At 42.2% G+C, this 17,193-nt stretch overlaps 1 protein-coding gene across 1 annotated transcript; it reads left to right on the plus strand.

The window, feature by feature from the left end:
• The first annotated feature begins 6,081 nt into the window (after positions 1-6,081).
• Positions 6,082-12,483, plus strand: LOC127382922 (adhesion G protein-coupled receptor F4-like). Its single transcript, XM_051615074.1, has 8 exons — positions 6,082-6,159; positions 7,100-7,136; positions 7,257-7,417; positions 7,945-8,235; positions 8,966-10,330; positions 11,032-11,073; positions 11,166-11,225; positions 12,424-12,483. The coding sequence occupies exons 1-8, from the start codon at positions 6,082-6,084 to the stop codon at positions 12,481-12,483; spliced, it is 2,094 nt and encodes a 697-aa protein (XP_051471034.1).
• Positions 12,484-17,193: the final 4,710 nt, after the last annotated feature.

Genomic DNA, 17,193 nt, shown 5'->3' on the forward strand with positions numbered 1-17,193 from the left:
TATTATTATTTATATAGTCCCCTTTTTGAAGCTTTCAGATTTTAATTTACTCACTGGGATGCTCTGGGTCCTGACTGTCAGGGTGGCTTAGGATCCAAATGGTAGGAAAGCTTATCTTTGCAGATAACTGGGAATCTTAACTCCTCAGGATCTCTTTATTCCCACTTTTTTTGTTTCCTGTTAGTCCATATTAAACTGACCCTCTTGTGCATCTTCAGAGTCTTTGTTGAAGTTCCCTATTGCTACTCAGTAACATGGATAAATGCATGTTTGAATCACGTTATATTTACATTGAAGAAGTGAAGATCAAGGGTATGGCATATTTAAAAGGAGTATGGATGAGGGAAAAGGCAAATGAAGAGCAGAACAACAGAAGGGCATTTTTAAACTGCAAAGATTTTAGTCATCTTCCTAACATTCTCTAAAACACTCTTGGTTGCATGCAAGGTACAGTTTTAACAACAAAAATTAATTACAGGTCTCCTTACTTTAAAAATGTATTTAAACAGTCTCCATGAAGATCACATTTTTCATTGATACTGCTTCAGGAAAATTAAGTTTCTGATGAAAACCTGTAATGTATTTCACGGTTTGACTTTGAGTTGGGTGACAAGCTATCTGAGCTGTTACATAAATACCTTGTATTCGTTAAAGTCATAAATTAACAGCAGTATGTTAACTCTTTCCAAAGGAAATGGTAAAGCCAGGTTTTCACTGCTTCTGTGCTTTTGGCTGGTATTAAAGCTCTCTGAGATGTTCCTGACTGCTGACTGTGGGCTTTCTCAGAGCAGTGTCAAAGCAGCTGGCCATATATCTTGAGTAATTGGATTTTGCAAGAGCTGAGAAGACAAGCCCCTCCCTTGTGGTTGCCTGGGCACATACCTCCCAGCTGGAAGAATGCAAACAGCCCTGACCAGCTTGTGAAGTGCGAGACTGATGCTGAGACTGATGCTGCTGTGTTCAGGGTTGTACTCTCCTTACTTGTTGGAAGCCATGGTCTGAGTATCTTTTGCAGCCCATGGGAGCACAGATTCACACATCTTCGTTCTGGGAGAAGTCTATATCTGAGTGTTGTGGAATCCCAGACTTTGTGTCCCTCAGAGGGCTATTGCTTAGGTTGTGGAGGTGTTTGAGAGCTGAGGAACATTCAGTTTTGCCATCATAGCAGAGGTTTCAGGTGGGGAGCAGGGGCAGGTAGAAGCACAGCTCCAGGTGCCAAGGGGAGGAAGCCTTTTCCTGTCCATGCCTTGACATAAAATGGTCTTTGGCTCTTCCAATGTAAAGGGTTTCTAAGGTGCTACCTTTTCATCTCTGCTTGGTTCTGTATCGAGAGCAAGTTAGTTAACCTCACGTAGGTTGTGTTGGCTGTGCCTAGTAGTGCTTGGCTTAATTCCTACTTCTCACCAATGTGAGAAGCAAGGCTGTATCAAAATGGAGCAGTAGATAATGCCTGCCTTTAGGCTAAAACTGGAGACCTACCTCGTGGTTGAGGACTGACAGAAGTCAGGAAACTGGATAAGCTCACGACAAATTCCACATTGTAGGACTGTGGGAAACAGTGACCAAACCTCTTCCAACACAGCCCTGTGAGTAGGAGGAGTGTTAGGAATTGCTCTTCTGTGATGATAAACTGCTTGCTGTAAATGACTGGCTATTGGAAATCTGGCTGATGGAGGTGAGCCAATATTAAGAGCCAACTGTGAATGTAGCACAAGGTTCAGCAGAGAGTTCTCGCCTCTTAGATTGGGTGCAGCCCATAAAGAACAGATTATTACTTGCTCATTGACCTTTTTAGCTGCACAAGATATTGTCAGTAGTGTTATTGTTGATTGAAGAAGTGTAATGCATTAACTTGACCAGAATTTTATGATGTTTTGGTCTTCCAAGTGTGGAAGATCAGTTAAATACAGAAGAGCAAAAGATGCCTCCTCCACCAGGAGAAAGGATACAAACCACGCAGGCGTGGTTCATCTTTGTGGACTCCTGGCAAAGGTGGCAATCTGGCAGTGTTGTGGGTGTGTTTGTAACTCGTTTTGTCATTTTGCAATGCAGTACCTTTATCTGCAGGTTCCTCAGTGTTAATCCAGTCAGACAAGAAAAGAAGCAGGCTGATGCCCAAGGTTATTTCTTCATGGGAAAACTCTTAAGTGAATCAGAGCACCCAAGCAGTGCTGGGTAGGACTGTAAAAGTGAGACTGGGACATGATGGCAGCAGAGGAATGGTTAGACACTCACCTGTGATAGCTTGAGGATGTGTGAATTTTGCTCACAGTAGAACCCAGACTTCTGAGAACAGTAAGTACTATCACAAAACAACATTTTTTTTCCAGAAGTGCTTGAAAATTATTAGTGGTCTGTGAAATCAGTTCCTTTGTAATCTAAAATATGCCTAGCTGCTTGGGCTGTATTTACTTTTACTATTGCCACAGATTTATATGCTCCTTACATCTCTGGAAATAATTAGATATCTTAATTATCCTCTGATCTTTTTGCTTGTAGTTTTGTAATTGGTCTCTAATCAGTGTTGTCACTTTTAAGAAAAAACTGAAATTTTCTTGTAGCTAAAGTTACTGTAAAGATCACTGCTCTCTCAGAGCTTGCTTTACTTAAATTCACATTTTCCAAGTGTGATCTCTCTTAAAAAGCAGCTAATACCATTCTGTATAATTAAGAGCATTAAGTTTTATCCCCAGCTGACCATGATGAAGATTCTTAAGTCACCTGCTTCAGCCTTTGTAACTTGCTAGGTAGCAATGGCAAGTGATCACATTATGGGGGTTTATTGTGTTTTCAGCTGGCCATCATGTAGCCTTCTGTAAAGAAGGATTTAGTGTTTTTCAAAGATGTTAAATACACAGTGCAAGATTGCAGCCATTCAGGAAAATGCTTTTGTCTAGCTAATTATGGCAAGTCTGGTGTCAATTTCACTTTATACAAGATGTGCTTGTAATTCTTGTGCATGATACTTTTCCCCATAAAGGGGAAAGCTGTGACCCCAGGTGATGGAGAACCTTTTGGCCAAAGACCCTGTGTCCACCAACTTGGTGTAGTTCCTGCAGTTGTTGCTGCTTGGGCTGAGGTAGCTGTGACTCCGTGGGGCCAGCCTTCCAGAAATTAAAAGCAAGAAAGTGCTTGGGGTAGAGGAAGGGAGTTCTGTGGTTTTGCAGGGTTTTACAAAACACTTTTATTTTGAACTAACAGAAAATGCAGAGACAGGACTTTGAATTTAAGGCTCTGTACATTAGCCAACATACAGATTATTTTTAAAATACATGATCAGTTTACCTTTTTTGTTTTTGTTTTTTGTTTCTTTTAAGAGGCTCTTTCCTCTCTTGTCACCACTGTCTAGCCACTCACTCATCACACTTTCCCCCCTGTTGAGGGCTTTTCCTCCCCCTAGAGTGCTGTGACCAAATTAAAGGAGCTGGAGAAGGAGGGTGGGAGACAGCTGAGGCATGGAAGTGTCCTCATACCAGAAAGTCCCTTCCAGATGAAAGGGTTTGGATAACTTGGCTGGTCATGTGTCTGTGTCCTGGATCACCTCTGCTATGAAGACAGCCTTAGAAAGATGGGGCTGTTCAGCCTGGAGAAGAGAAGGCTCTGAGGAGACCTTATAGCTGCCTTCCAGCACCTGAAGGGGGCCTGGAGGAAAGCTGGGGAGGGCCTTTTTAAAAGGGTGCAGAGGGATAGAGCAAGGAGGAATGGCTTTAAACTGGAAGAGGAGAGTTTTAGGTTAGACATAAGGAAGGGTGGTGAGACCCAGGTTGCCCAGGGAAGTTGTGTCTGCCCCACCCCTGGAAGTGTTCAAGGCCAGGTTGGATGGGGCTTGGAGCAACCTGGTCTAGTGGGAGGTGTCCCTGCCCATGGCAGAGGGTTGGGATTAGATGGTCTTTAAGGTCTCTTCCAACCTAAAAAATTATGAGATTCTATATTGATGTTTCCTCCCTAAAGTGACAGTGATTTGCTGCTGCGTTGGTGGTTTTGCTCTAAGTTTCTGTTGCTGCACAGTAGTCATTTTGGCACATTCACACAGTGGTGAGACTGGGTGGTTTCCATGATGAGTCAAGCAACGCAACTGAGCGAGATCAGTGTTTCGCTGGTAACGTGGGCCAGTATCCTGGGGAGCCTCAGATACCTGGAGCTGTCCCAGATTTCTACCTCGCTTAAACAGCCCTAGGTGGAGTTACATCAGGGGCTGAAGACAAAATGAATATGAATTACTTAATGACGAAACATGATGAGCTCAAGGATTCCCAGTTGTGAAATGGAACTGGGGCTACAAATGTACAATGAACGTTTAATGACTGCAGAAATAGGAAAAGAATTTGATGCAGCCTTTGCCTCAAACCTGTAGGTGTTTTCCAGCCACCTCCCATTCTTCAGCAACATTTATCTGAGTCTTTTGGTTAATTTCTCCTTAGCCAGTTTATTTCCTTAGATCTAATGCTTGCTAGCTTTGAAGCAGAAAATACTTCTGCTAGTATCAGTTCAGTTCAAGGGTGTCACCATTTGACTCAAGTTCGACAACTACACTCTCGATCCCCTCCCCCTCCCACCCAGGTAGGGAAGGAGAGAGAGAAGAGAGAGACTTGGCTGGATTGAAAACTAAACTACACAGCTTTAATTAAACACTAATGATATAAGAAAATATATACAATTATATACAAATAAGTTCAGATATGTGCAAAAGCCTCTCGCCTCCCCCCGCCCCCAGCAACTCCCACAGCACTCCCCTGAGCTGGGAACACTCCCAAAAAGTCCTGGAGCTGCTGGAGAGAGAGAAGAGTGATGAGAGTCAGGAGAGCTCGAGCCTTTGGGTCGGTGGTGCTGGATGGATGGAGTCCTCCCCAGACACCGGCCATGGACGGAAGAGAAGGGAAGAAGAAGAAGGAAGGAAGTTGTCTTCTGTGATCTCTGACCTTCCTCTGAGCTTACATAGATATATGGAATGGAATATCTCTGGCCAATTTTGCTGTCTGTCTAACTCAGCCTCTTACGGGGGGGTCATAGATCTCCCTGTGGTGTCTGAGCTGGCAGAGTGAAGGTGTGACTCTGAAGACCCAGCAGTTAAAAAAACATTCCACTGTTATCAGTCTTAGTTAGAACACTCTGGTACTAGTTAAAAGAAAGCTTGCTGAAGGAAAAAAAAAATCAGTAGAAGGAAAATTGGCTTCATCCTGGCTGAAACCAGGACAAAGTGGCTGGCACAGGATTCGCATTTAGAGCTAACTCAGAAGTTTAGTGCATAAATCTAGCTCTTCCTTTGATGTTTTTTTAATAATTAAGTAATAAACCTTTGGATCTAAAAACACAGCAAAGTGGACAAATGACACAGATTGCATGCTGCTGTGTGCCTGGCAGACGGTGAAAGCATGAAGTTTCTTGGATAAAAAGTTCTGTTGAATCTGCAGCAGCTGTTGTTTTTCCCTTGAACATGTACAGATTTACATCGGATTTGATGTAACACATTCTTTTTCCTTCATTCCCTTTATTGGATTGTTTTCCTCCAGCAAATAAGCTTGTAAAAAGTTGCATCCCTGGATATTGACCTTTCTCCAAGGACCATGGGAAACTTCATGGAGAGAGCAGAGGCCTGAGTCCTTCTGTGAAGTGAATATCACTTTACTTCAATCTGGTCCTGGTTTCTCCAATTTAGATAGCCAAGCCCCAAGGGCCTTAGTTTCCCACCTCAGATGTCAGGTTTTATCAGGACCTGCCTGAGGAGGGTAGCTGTGTTGAACCTGGTGAAGATGAGGCTGCCTTAAATCACTTCAGAAGGGACCCACAGGCTGAACTGCTTCAATAACCTCTCCACCTCACAGTTTACTGGAAATTATTAATGCAGTAACTTCCAGTGTTAGACAAGTCTTTATTTTTTATTTTAAAGAAAAGGTTCACAAATCATTCTCAATTAAAAATGTTAATAATTATCTGAAATTCCCCTTACAAGCCAGTAAGACCAGTCTTTGAGATGGGTTTAGTTGCTTTCTTACTAGCAACAGCTGTGTTTGGAAGTGAAAACAGAGATGTCTAAAGTTCTTTAACATCATCTTTCAGGAGGAAAGCAGTAAATGTGAGGTGATGGATGTGAGGGTAGCCCACTGCCTGCTCCTTTGGGCTCTGCACTTCTTCCCAGCCGCACCACGCAACCCTCTCAGGGTAAGTTTTATCACTAGACCAGGTTGCTCAAAATCCCATCACACTTGACCTTGAACATTTCTAGGGAGGGAGCAGCCACAGCTTCTCTAGGAAACCTGTTCCAGTGTCTTGCCACCATCATCATGAAAAATTTATGGTTTATCTGATCTAACTTTACCCTCTTTCAGTTTAAAGACATTGCCCCTCGTCCTTTCACTACAGGAGAAAATACTTGGAAGTATTCAGTATGTTCAGTGGGCCAAGCAACCTCCAGCACAACTGTTGGAGTGTCAGAAATCTGCTGTTCAGACTGTTCTACCCAGTGATAACAGTGCAGTTCCCAGGGCATCGCGTAGCCAAGCTTTGCTTCCAGATTGATGGGGTTTGGCTGGTTGTATATGGTAAACCATTTGTCTAGGCAGTGGTGGAAGCTGTTTTGGGTTGTGCCTGGCTGTAAAACATGAGCAGTCCCAGCAGGTGGTCCTGCCTGCAGGAGCCTGGTACACCTACCTCAGGGTTGCTTCCCAGTCAGGAGTGGAACAAAGCTGCTATTGGTATTTATACAACTGTAGCTTTACCTATGGCAAAAGTCATGTAGCTCACATAATGTCAACAAGTCACATATTCTTATCAACATGAGAAATGCTGGAAAGCTTAAGCCTAAACCAGACCTTTTGACTGAGGAGTAACTGCTGGAGGCTTGTGTGATCCTGTCCACTAGCTCATGTCACTGCAGCAGAAGGCTGCAGCTGAAGGTGTAATACAGAGACACAGACTGTTAGTGGAGAGTTCTGTCAGTCCATATGAGCTCTGCATTCTGAACCTTGAAAAGACTTTCGGACCTCAAAAGGATTATTTGGCTCTTGAAATCACCTTTCTAGTTTGTGTCAATAAGTCATCTTTTTACTTCTTTATTTTAATATTCAATCTACATTCCTCTCTCTTTTTTTTTTCCCCCCAGGTTCTCAGTAAGGAGTCAAAGCCTGGTCATCAGCAAGGTACAGTGAATAACTATGTGTCAGTTATCAATACTTCACACCCCTGATACTCACCTCATGGACCCTGGAATGTTATAAGGTGTGCACCATACAACAATATCTGCTTGATTTGTTTTCCAGATGGATGTACAAATCTCATTCCCTGCAAAGATGATGGAGATATTTGTACTCGGCCTTGTTCTCCCTCCTTCCATGGGGAGACAAGCTTTGTCTGTGAAGACAGAAAGTGGCAAATGTTCACAGATGCCTGTGCAAGCCTGGATGTTAAGTCCCTTTTTCAGGTGAGGTAACTGTTACATTGTCATGTACTCATAATTTCTTGCAAAGACACCCCTTTCTTCCATACCTTTTAAATCTTGAGCAAAGGGAGGGAGATCTGATCCTAAACCACAGATTACTTAAATCAAATAAATGATGGGAAAAGAATTTGGGAAATTCCTGTGTGGAAATATAAATCAGAAATGAAGCTGCCTTGTCCACTTGGCCCAGGTTCTTTGTGTGGATCTAAACCAAGACAATGAGCATGAGAGAAGTGCAACACAAACACAAAGATCATTCATGGTAAATTCTCCCCAACTACAAAATAAAGTACTTTTTTCAAGTCACTTCAAGAATAAGACACTGCATTTAGTTCTTGCACCTTCCTTCATGTGTCTTGTACAAGGAAAACATTTTCTCTGGTGAGCTTTGGTCCTGGGCTTCAGGCTGTCCTACACATTCATTGCACATGTCAGCTCCGTACCTTGTATCTTTAGCTTTATTTGCATTTTGTTCATTAATTTTCCCAAATTTCTTTTCCTCCCTCCAGAGGATTTCTGAACATCAATTCATTAATGGCTCTGGAGGACATTTTGATGTTGCTGAAGGACAGCTTCCTTACATAGGGGAAGGAAAGCCAGCACATGGGAAGCCTGGAGATGGAGCAAAATACTTCGGTGCTCATGACCGTGGGAGCAGTAACTGCCAAACTGATTTTTCATGCATCATCCCAGATATCCTGTCTTCACCAGCTATTCCAGGAAACATTGCTGATATAGTGGAATTGCTAAAGAAGATTTCCAGGCTGTTATCAGATAATGTCAATAGAGGAAAAATGCAGGTATTTACTTTTAGGGACTTCAAGAGGTGTTTCTGAGCTTGCCAGAGCATCCATACAGTGTTTTGTCCTTCTAGCCACTATCCAGTGAAGTGGTGCCTGCAAGTGCCATGGAGATCACTTGGAAAGAGTTTCCAGAGAGGGCCATATTTTGTTGTTGGAGAAACTGTTCATGTATGAACATGTTTGACCTGTTCAAACTGTGACTTCCTTTTAAATCAAAAGTTTTCAGGAACTGCTGTTATAGACATAGAAGAGCAGTCCAAGGAAGAATTAGTTCTTAAAGTATGACATCATAGGGAAGGCAGCCTTGGAGATGCTGACTCACAGCTCTGTTGTCATGTGTTGCACAATGGAAACTGAAATCTTTCCCTGATGAAGCCAGAAGTCATCAAGGTGGGGAAGGAATGAAGGGAGGGTGATGTAACCAGACTTCCTGCATAGTGGGTCAGGACCTAGAATAGAACTTAGGTGTCCTGATTTTTACTTTATACTTGCTTCTCCCAGTACCTTTTGAACTATAATACAAAGGAGACAGGACAATTCTGGTAGTGACCATACCAATGAGATGTTTGGGTATGGCTGGGGTGGATTGTGTGAACCTGTTGTTGTCAAAGAAGAATGTTCCTTTTATAGAAATCCCTCTTGAAATAAATGAACCTTTCTGGAGGCTCTGCCAGTGGAGTAATAGTTTGTTTGTTTGTTTGTTTTTTGTTTGTTTGTTTGTTTTCAGGCTTACAGCAGGATAGCAAACCATATTCTGAACAGCTCCATTATTTCCAACTGGGCATTTGTAAGGGACAGAAACGCTGGTTTGATATTACTGGACTCTGTGAATTTCTTTGCTGGGAAACTTCTTCTGAGGAATGGATCTGAAAGCATACAGGAACACTTCATCTCTACAAAAGGCTCTAGCATACACAAAAATACTTCAGGGAAGAGCTTTGATTTTTCTATGGCGTTCAATGACACAGGTAATATCACTGGGCATGTGGTCATTCCAGAGGAAGAGCTTTTGAAGTTACCCAAGACTTCCAAAGCCATCAGCATTGCATTTCCAACACTTGGAGCCATTATAGAAACCAGCCGGTTGGACCCTGGTTTGGTGAATGGAATGGTGTTGTCAGTGTCCCTGCCAGAAGAGCTCCAGCATATTTTACTTACCTTTGAAAAGGTGAATAAACTGGAGAACATTAAGGCTGAGTGTGTTGGGTGGCACTCCACTGAAAGGAGATGGGATAACCAGGCATGCAGAGTGAAACTGGACAACATCAACAGCGTTGTCTGCATCTGCAAACACCACCGTCGGACGTTCAAATCCTTCTCCATTTTGATGTCCCCCACTGTGCTGCGCAGTGCAGTGCTGGCTGACATTACACGGGTAGGGTTAGGCCTTTCCATTTTCAGCTTGGTTCTCTGCCTGATCATTGAGGCTGTTGTCTGGCACCACGTAACAAAAACTGAAATAACCTACATGCGCCATTTTTGTTTGGTCAACATTGCTACGTCGCTTCTCGTTGCTGATATTTTGTTCATCTTGGTGGCTCTTGTGCACAATACAGCCCTAAACTACCAGTTGTGTGTAGCAGCCACTTTTTTCCTTCACTTTTTCTATCTTGCCTTGTTTTTTTGGATGTTTACACTGGGCCTCTTAATTCTCTATGGATTATTACTTGTTTTTTTTAAGATAACAAGATCTGTATTCATAGCTACAGCATTCTCTATTGGATATGGATGTCCCTTGGTCATATCTATCCTCACTGTTGCTATTACTGAACCTAAAAATGGGTATTTAAGGAGTGGAGCCTGCTGGCTCAACTGGTATGAGACAAAAGCCCTTTTGGCCTTTGTTGTTCCTGCTCTGAGCATTGTTGTTGTGAACGTGGTGGTGGTGTTAGTGGTCGTGGTGAAGACTGGGAGATCTTCTATCGGAGAAGGCTGCAAGTCACAAGATTTGAGCAACATGATCCGAATTAGCAAAAATGTTGCCCTTCTGACACCTCTTCTGGGTCTCACCTGGGGGTTTGGATTAGCAACCATTTTGGATAGTCACTCTCTGGCATTCCATGTTACGTTTGCGCTACTGAACGCCTTCCAGGTAAGCTCAGCATGACTGGGAATGGGCTTGGGCATGGGCTCAGACCTGTCTGAGCTTGGGAGAAAGTAGCAGACCAAAGGGGGGCTGGCAGCTTGAGCTGTGCATGCAAAACAGGATCTAAGCTTTCCTTTCAGCTTGACTATTTTGGATGGTGCATGCAGTAGACAACGTGCACTGACAGAGTAGATGCAAATGGGTGATGGAACAAACCAGCTGGTGTAAAGTGTGATGAAGAACTGGTGAATTTATGTTAAACAAAGTAGACTGGTTAATGTCCAGTAATTGCAAAATATCTCATCCTTATTACTTAACACATAAAATTCTCACTTGCTATTGAAGATGGTTTTGTTGAACTCATCAGTATGAACATCCAGTGTTACCTGGCATACCTGCTCTGCCTTGGCTCTTCCTGGCTAACACTCCTACTGAGTGGGGTGAGAAAGTCCTGGTATGTTACCCATCAGTCCAGTTCATAATGATAATAAACATGGATTATATATCCATTCTTGACATTCTTGGAGAGCCCACATGACCTGGGTGGATAAACTCCTTTTGCACATTGCTGTTACCTGAGTCATGGATTGAGATCTATTACACTGACAAAACTATTTTAGCTGTCCTTAAGGAAAAGACACCTAGAAGCATTTAAGAAACATCACGTGGTTATGATGGTTTTATTAACATTTTTTGCAATCTTTTAGGGATTCTTCATCCTTTTGTTTGGGACACTTCTGGACAGAAAGGTAATCACTTCAGCGTTTATTCTGGATTATATGAACATTTTCTACACTTCAGAAAATTGTTCCTTTTAATATATATTTTTTTTAATCTACAGACAAGAGAAGCCTTAAGGATGAACTGCCTTTCATCAAGGAGGAAGTGTACTCTAGCAAAAGTAAAGATTTTTTTATCTTTTCCCCCCTTAATGGCTTAATTTAAAATTTATACCAATTTACACACCTCCGTATTTGTTCATGGTGAGGCTGGAAGCATGCACTAAGTCTTACCTAGTTTAACATTTTTCTAAGACCAGTGCTTGCTGAATTAAATAAAAAATCCCAGTGTAATGGCCTGTTTTCCACCTTCATTAAAATACAGATATGTTTAAGAGCAGGGCTCCTCTGGGATGTCAGGGGATTGTTCTGCTCTCCTCTGAATTTCAGCTCAGGATGGAAACTACTCACAGCCCGGCCAGTAAGTTTGGTGTTAATCAGTGTTGTGTACTAATAAGAAATAGAGTGTTTTAAACTACCAGGACAATTAGTTAAAAGGAAATGTTTAACAACTGTGTTTTAACACCTTCCTAGGAAAATATTGGCAGAATGGATGTATTGGAAAACTTTAGTCTGCTGTTTGTTAGATGTATTTATTTTTTTGGGACCAAGGCTGTAGTGGTTTCATGCTGTACGTACAGAAGGGAATCTCCTTTAGGTGACTCACAAGAATCATCTGCAGTGCCCCTGCTGTTGCCAAAAGAAACTGTGTCAGTTCAGTTTGGACTTTGGAAAACCAAAGTTATTTCCCTGCTTTTCTCCAGTATATTTATTAATCAGTCCTGATTCTAGTGTTGAAAGCTGCAGAGTGTCTTTTAGTGACAATTTGTACAAATGTAGTTGGTTTATGAGGCAAAAAGAGAAGGGTTAAGGAAGCTTTCTGCTGTTAGCATGGCCTAGTGTGCTTTGGGTCATTTGGTGCAAGGGAGGCTGTGCATGACAGTGCAAATTTTAATTCCTCTGCATCTTCCTTTCTAATTCAGTCTTCAGTTGTATCTAGCTTGCTTTTATGTCCTAAGTTTAATTGTGCTGTAGAAGGTCTTCTCTTGAAAAAAGCACAACAAACCAAACAACAAATAAAACCCCCCAAAATAACAACCAAAAACCACAAAACCACAACTCCCCAAAAGACCTCCAAACCCACATAAAAAAACCCAAGACAACAAAACAAAGCCAAAAAACAAGCGAGGAACAAAAAGGCCAACCCCAAAATCTCTGCTAAAAGTAACTATTTCTACCTGAAAGAGGAAAACAAGAAGGGAAGTGTTTGAGATTTATTCCATATTTAAAAAGCAGAGATTGCAATTCCTGCTTTTACAGATCCAGGATCCAAATAAGAGTGAACATGTGAAGCATCATCTGGCTTTAGGTCAGGATTGAAAGTCTGAAAGTTAAAGTTCTCTCAAGTCACAACCAACATCATGTTCTGGAAACAACAGGTGGAAATATCACTAATCCCATAACTCTGCAACACTTACTAAAAGTGTTAAGTGGTCTCACAGGGCAAATTTGTTGTGGAAACCACGGCTGCATGTGCCTAAGAACTTGGGTCAATGTTGTCACTCATCTGGGTGGAAAAGACCACATGTAGGTGTTTGCCGTTGCGTAACAGTGAGGGGGGAAATGTTAGTCATCTACTTGGCTTGTAACCTTGGGTGTAAATGTGAAACTCGACTCGTGAGAGCTGGAGAAGTTTGTCACACCTGAAATTATTGTTAAAAATAAAAGAAAAATTCTTGTTTGAGGGAGATTCAGAATGGAAATATGTAACTAGGATTTTAATGGCGGGTGTGTAAAACATCCAAACGGGTTATGCAGATTCTAGTTTCAGCGTCCTATTTTCTCCAGAGTCAGAAGAGGCTTTCTTCTGGGTCAAATTTTAAGCTTACAATCTTGTTGCATTTCTCACAGAACTCTGAAGAACCTTCTGTTTGCAATCATAGAATCTTAGAATGGTTTGTGTTGGAAGGGACCTTAAAGATCATCTTGTTCCAACCCTTCCACCCCCCAACTAGACCAGGTTGTTCCAAGCCCCATCCAGCCTGGTCTTAAACACTTCCAGGGATGGGGCAGCCACAGCTTCTCTGGGCAACCTGGGCCAGTGTCTCACCACCCTCATAGTGAAGAATTTCTTCCTAATAGCTAATCTAAATCTCCCCTCTTCCTGTTGAAACAGAACCTCCACCTACATGGATGATATATCTAATCTGATGTGTTGATTTGTTTTTTCCTAGTCCTAGCAGTGGACAGTTGTCTTCAGGGGATCTGACCAGTGAGAGGAAAAGGAGCACTTCTTCCACAGAAATCCTGGTTTGACATGAGCTGAAGTGGCTGAGAAGCTCAGAGGATGGACAGCACTGCCTTGGAGCATCATGAAAACCAGAAGAGAAAAGGCTCTGGCCCTGCTCTTGGGAGCAAGAAACCATCAGTGTTGCAGCAACCCTTGGAGGAAACACGCTGATGCATGAGGGTTGTTTCTTACCTTTGCAAAAACTGCTGTGAGGAAAGTTTGGCCATTTCAGTGCTTCCATTTCTTTTTTTTTCTTCATGTCAGTGCAATAAGGAACTGTACAGCATGTACATGTGATGTGCAAACATAGTGTGTTACCTAGTTGGTCTTGGCTGTCTTTGATCAAAAGTGATTCTATTAGGTGGCACTGTATTCAACATTTCCATCTGTCCTCCAGACTGATGGACAAAGTCACTACTTGTGCATTACAACTGTTCTCTCCATCTCAGCACTTTTGTGTCAGAGGAATTGTATGAAATCCTTTTTTGGTTGGTCAGGACAGAACTTTCATTTTTTTTCCAGTCCTGCAAGATCATGATAGAGATAAACAAGAAAGACTCTACAGATAATTTGTTTCCCTCCTTAGTTATGGAAAAATCAAGCTTTGAATGTGCTTCTGAGTTGAATCAAGTGGATGGAGCTCTCCAGTGTCCTGCTCAATGTGCTAACCAAGAAGAGAGTTCATCCATGTGAGGTAGTGTATCTGGTTTCATTAGGAAAACTCAGTCCTTGGTCCAAGAAACCCTTTCTCATGAAAGCTTTGATAAAAATGTTATTGTCTTTTGTGAGGACTAATCAATGCTTTCAAATTCAAATAAAGGTGAAATGTTGTCATTGTTTCTAATAAATGGAATTTCTCCTCCTCTATCAAAAGGAGTAGATAAAAGGCCTTTAAAATAAACTGGTGTTACTCCAGTCAGAAATCACTCATCCCCCTGTGGCTTCACATACATTTGAAATATAGAAGATTTAATCAAAGTAATACTTTTTTTATGTCATCAGCACCCCTTTATTGAAATGGAAGACCAGTACTCTGGAAGATGAACTGGGATATGTTACATAGTATGGAAAAAAACACAGCCAGATGTCCCAGGGGCAAGCTGGGAAAGTGGAGGGGGTGATCTTGAGGGCAGAGCTCTGCCCTGGGACATGAGACAGTTCTTGTCCCCAGGACTCTGTTGCATCCTCATTTTCCTCTCCTGTCTTCTTTCCTTATAGACTCTAGTCCTGTTACAAGAGACTATCCCTACTCTTCACACAGAGCATTTGTGTGTTGGAGAGCTTTCATCAAACAGAGATAAATTTGGGGCTATGTGCTGCTGTAACATAAATGTAAAAAGACCATTACCCCAAAGTCTGCATCTTAGTGTCAAGCAGCATGTTCTGTTCTGCAGCTTTTTTCTCTCCTTGAAGTGCTTTGAGGGTTTTTCTTTTCTTCCTTTTCCCTCCGCTTAATAAGTCTCATGTATTATGGAGCTGTGTCTGTTAGACCTTTTTCAGCATCAGTAGCATCTTCTCCAAATCCCTACAGGGCCTTTTCCAAGGTGGCATCAGAGTTATGTGCCTGTCATGCTTCAGGGCTTTCTTTCATTCTGGTGGTATCGTACACCTGATTTATGAATCAGCTACTGTATTTTAAAGGATAGTTCAAAGACTGACACAGGGTGTGTAGCATCAGCTGAAGGTGTTGGTCAGTGTTTGCCCTTGGTCCCTGTGATCCCTTGTGTCACCTCTGAAGGAAGGGAATCACATTGTGCAGTTTGCAGAGTGGAGAAAACAACTGCTTTGCACCTGAATTTGCTGCCATGTATTTAAAAATACCTCAATTTCCCACCACGTTTTGGGATCACACTTATTTCAGCTGGTGTGTGTTTGTTTGTTTGTTTGTTTGTTGATTTCCTGTTAACAGTGAAATTTTATTAACCAAGTATTGGGATTTTTTTAATAGCACCTGAACATTAGAGCAAACTTGCCTCAACCTACACCTTACCCTTCTCTCACCTATGCACATTTGTGCGTATGAAACCATAGAAATTTACAACTGTGGATTTATAGACAGTCTTGGATAAGGCTTCCTGTTTCATATGCACCTCCTCCAGAATGCCAGGAAATTCAGCAGGAGTCTTGCCCAGGCAATAGCACTGGGAGAGGAATCTGTTTCATCTGCAGTTTGCTGAGAAAACTGTCTAAGTCATTTATAAAAGGGTGTTTGAAGTAAGGTGCTTATTTTCAGAAGCTGATATACAGCAGAGTGTTTTCCCTGTGTTTTATGATTATTTACCTATTTTAAAATAATTGGGAAGCAGTTAATGGTACAGGATGAGCATGAGCACTGAAGCTTTATTTTTAATACCCCAGAATTAAACTGACCAGGAGGATTTAATGAAAAAATGTTTTTTGAGAGGTGAAAACTGTAGCAGTTCTCTACAGGTTGTGAACTGGTATTTCTTGAAATGCCCAGTTCTAATTGCAGCCACAGGGGGGAGAAATAAAAATAAAATCACCAGAGTTGGAATTTTGCCAGTTTTTCAAATTATCAATGTAGCAACAGCTTAAGACTGTCAGTGTGGAGTGGGTCAGATAGACCCCTTGATGTGCAGGAGCTTGTTTTGAAGCTGTTTTGCACTGCCTGCCAAAGTGGTCAGACTCAAAAACCCCAAGTGTTTTTCTTCACAAGTTGTCACAATTATATGGGATAGTCTGCTTTAATTCCATGGATTTACAGCATTGGTTGCATGGCCAAGCATAGAGAGATGTCAGAGCTCCTTGGCCAAGCAGGTAAAATTCAATTTTCTTGTGTCAAGGTTGACACCAAAACCGGTTATTGAGCAGAACATCAATTTACCTCAAGTTCTATGTTGCCTTCCCAGAACCAGGCAGTTTTCCTGTTTTCCCTATCCAGCACAGACATCTCCTTCACAGCTGGTGAATCAAAAGAGAAGAAGATGCCAAACCAGCAGAGACTTGGCAGGCTGTTAACAAGGCTGTTGGGCTGCCCTGTAAAATGTGTTTGTGTTAGATCCTTGCCTGCACCATGAGGCTTGGCACTGCTGGCTCCAGGCACGCTTCCAACCTGCTGCCTGCAGCTCCCAGAGCCAGTGGGTGCTTGACCTCTGGTCCTTCACAAAGGCCTTGACTGGCTCTGGGTCTGCCTGTCTGAGAAGTGTTGTGATGCCCTGTGGTCAGCCTGCCTGGCTTCAGGTGTTATTGGGACATGGTTTATGGGGTAATGCCCCTCCCCAAAGTTAAGTCTCATTTTAGGGTGGGGGGTGAAAGCAGTTTTGGGCATGTGGTGCTTTTTCACCTCTGGTCCCACAGTGAAGATGCCCTTAAAATCTCTGAGTTGTCTCCTGGGAGCACTATCACCTTCTCTGACTTCACTGTCAGTGCTTTTGTTTAGGCTAATAATAATATGTGAATATATTTTTAACATATCTGTGGGTGGATATGATTGGGTCAAATTTATAAAACCAACAGTATTTCCCCTCCCTGGCCCATAGGTCAGATGTCCCATTTGTATCTTGTGAGCAGGGTGATGCTGATGACTTAGTTTATAACTTCTAATATATTCTGCACTATAAACCAGATTTTTTTTTTTGTGGAGTCACCATCCTGGGAGGTATTAAAAGACATGTAGATGTGATGCCTGGGGAGATGGTTTAGTGGTGGGCTTGGCAATGCTGGGTTAAGGGTTGGACTTGATGATCTTGAAGGTCTTTTCCAACCACAACGATTCTAGGATTCTATGAAATGCCATTGCAGTTACATATAAACTTTCCTGGTATCTTCTGATGTAATCA

Source organism: Apus apus, chromosome 3, assembly GCF_020740795.1.
Source record: "Apus apus isolate bApuApu2 chromosome 3, bApuApu2.pri.cur, whole genome shotgun sequence".
In the NCBI taxonomy this organism is placed as follows: Eukaryota; Metazoa; Chordata; class Aves; order Apodiformes; family Apodidae; genus Apus; species Apus apus.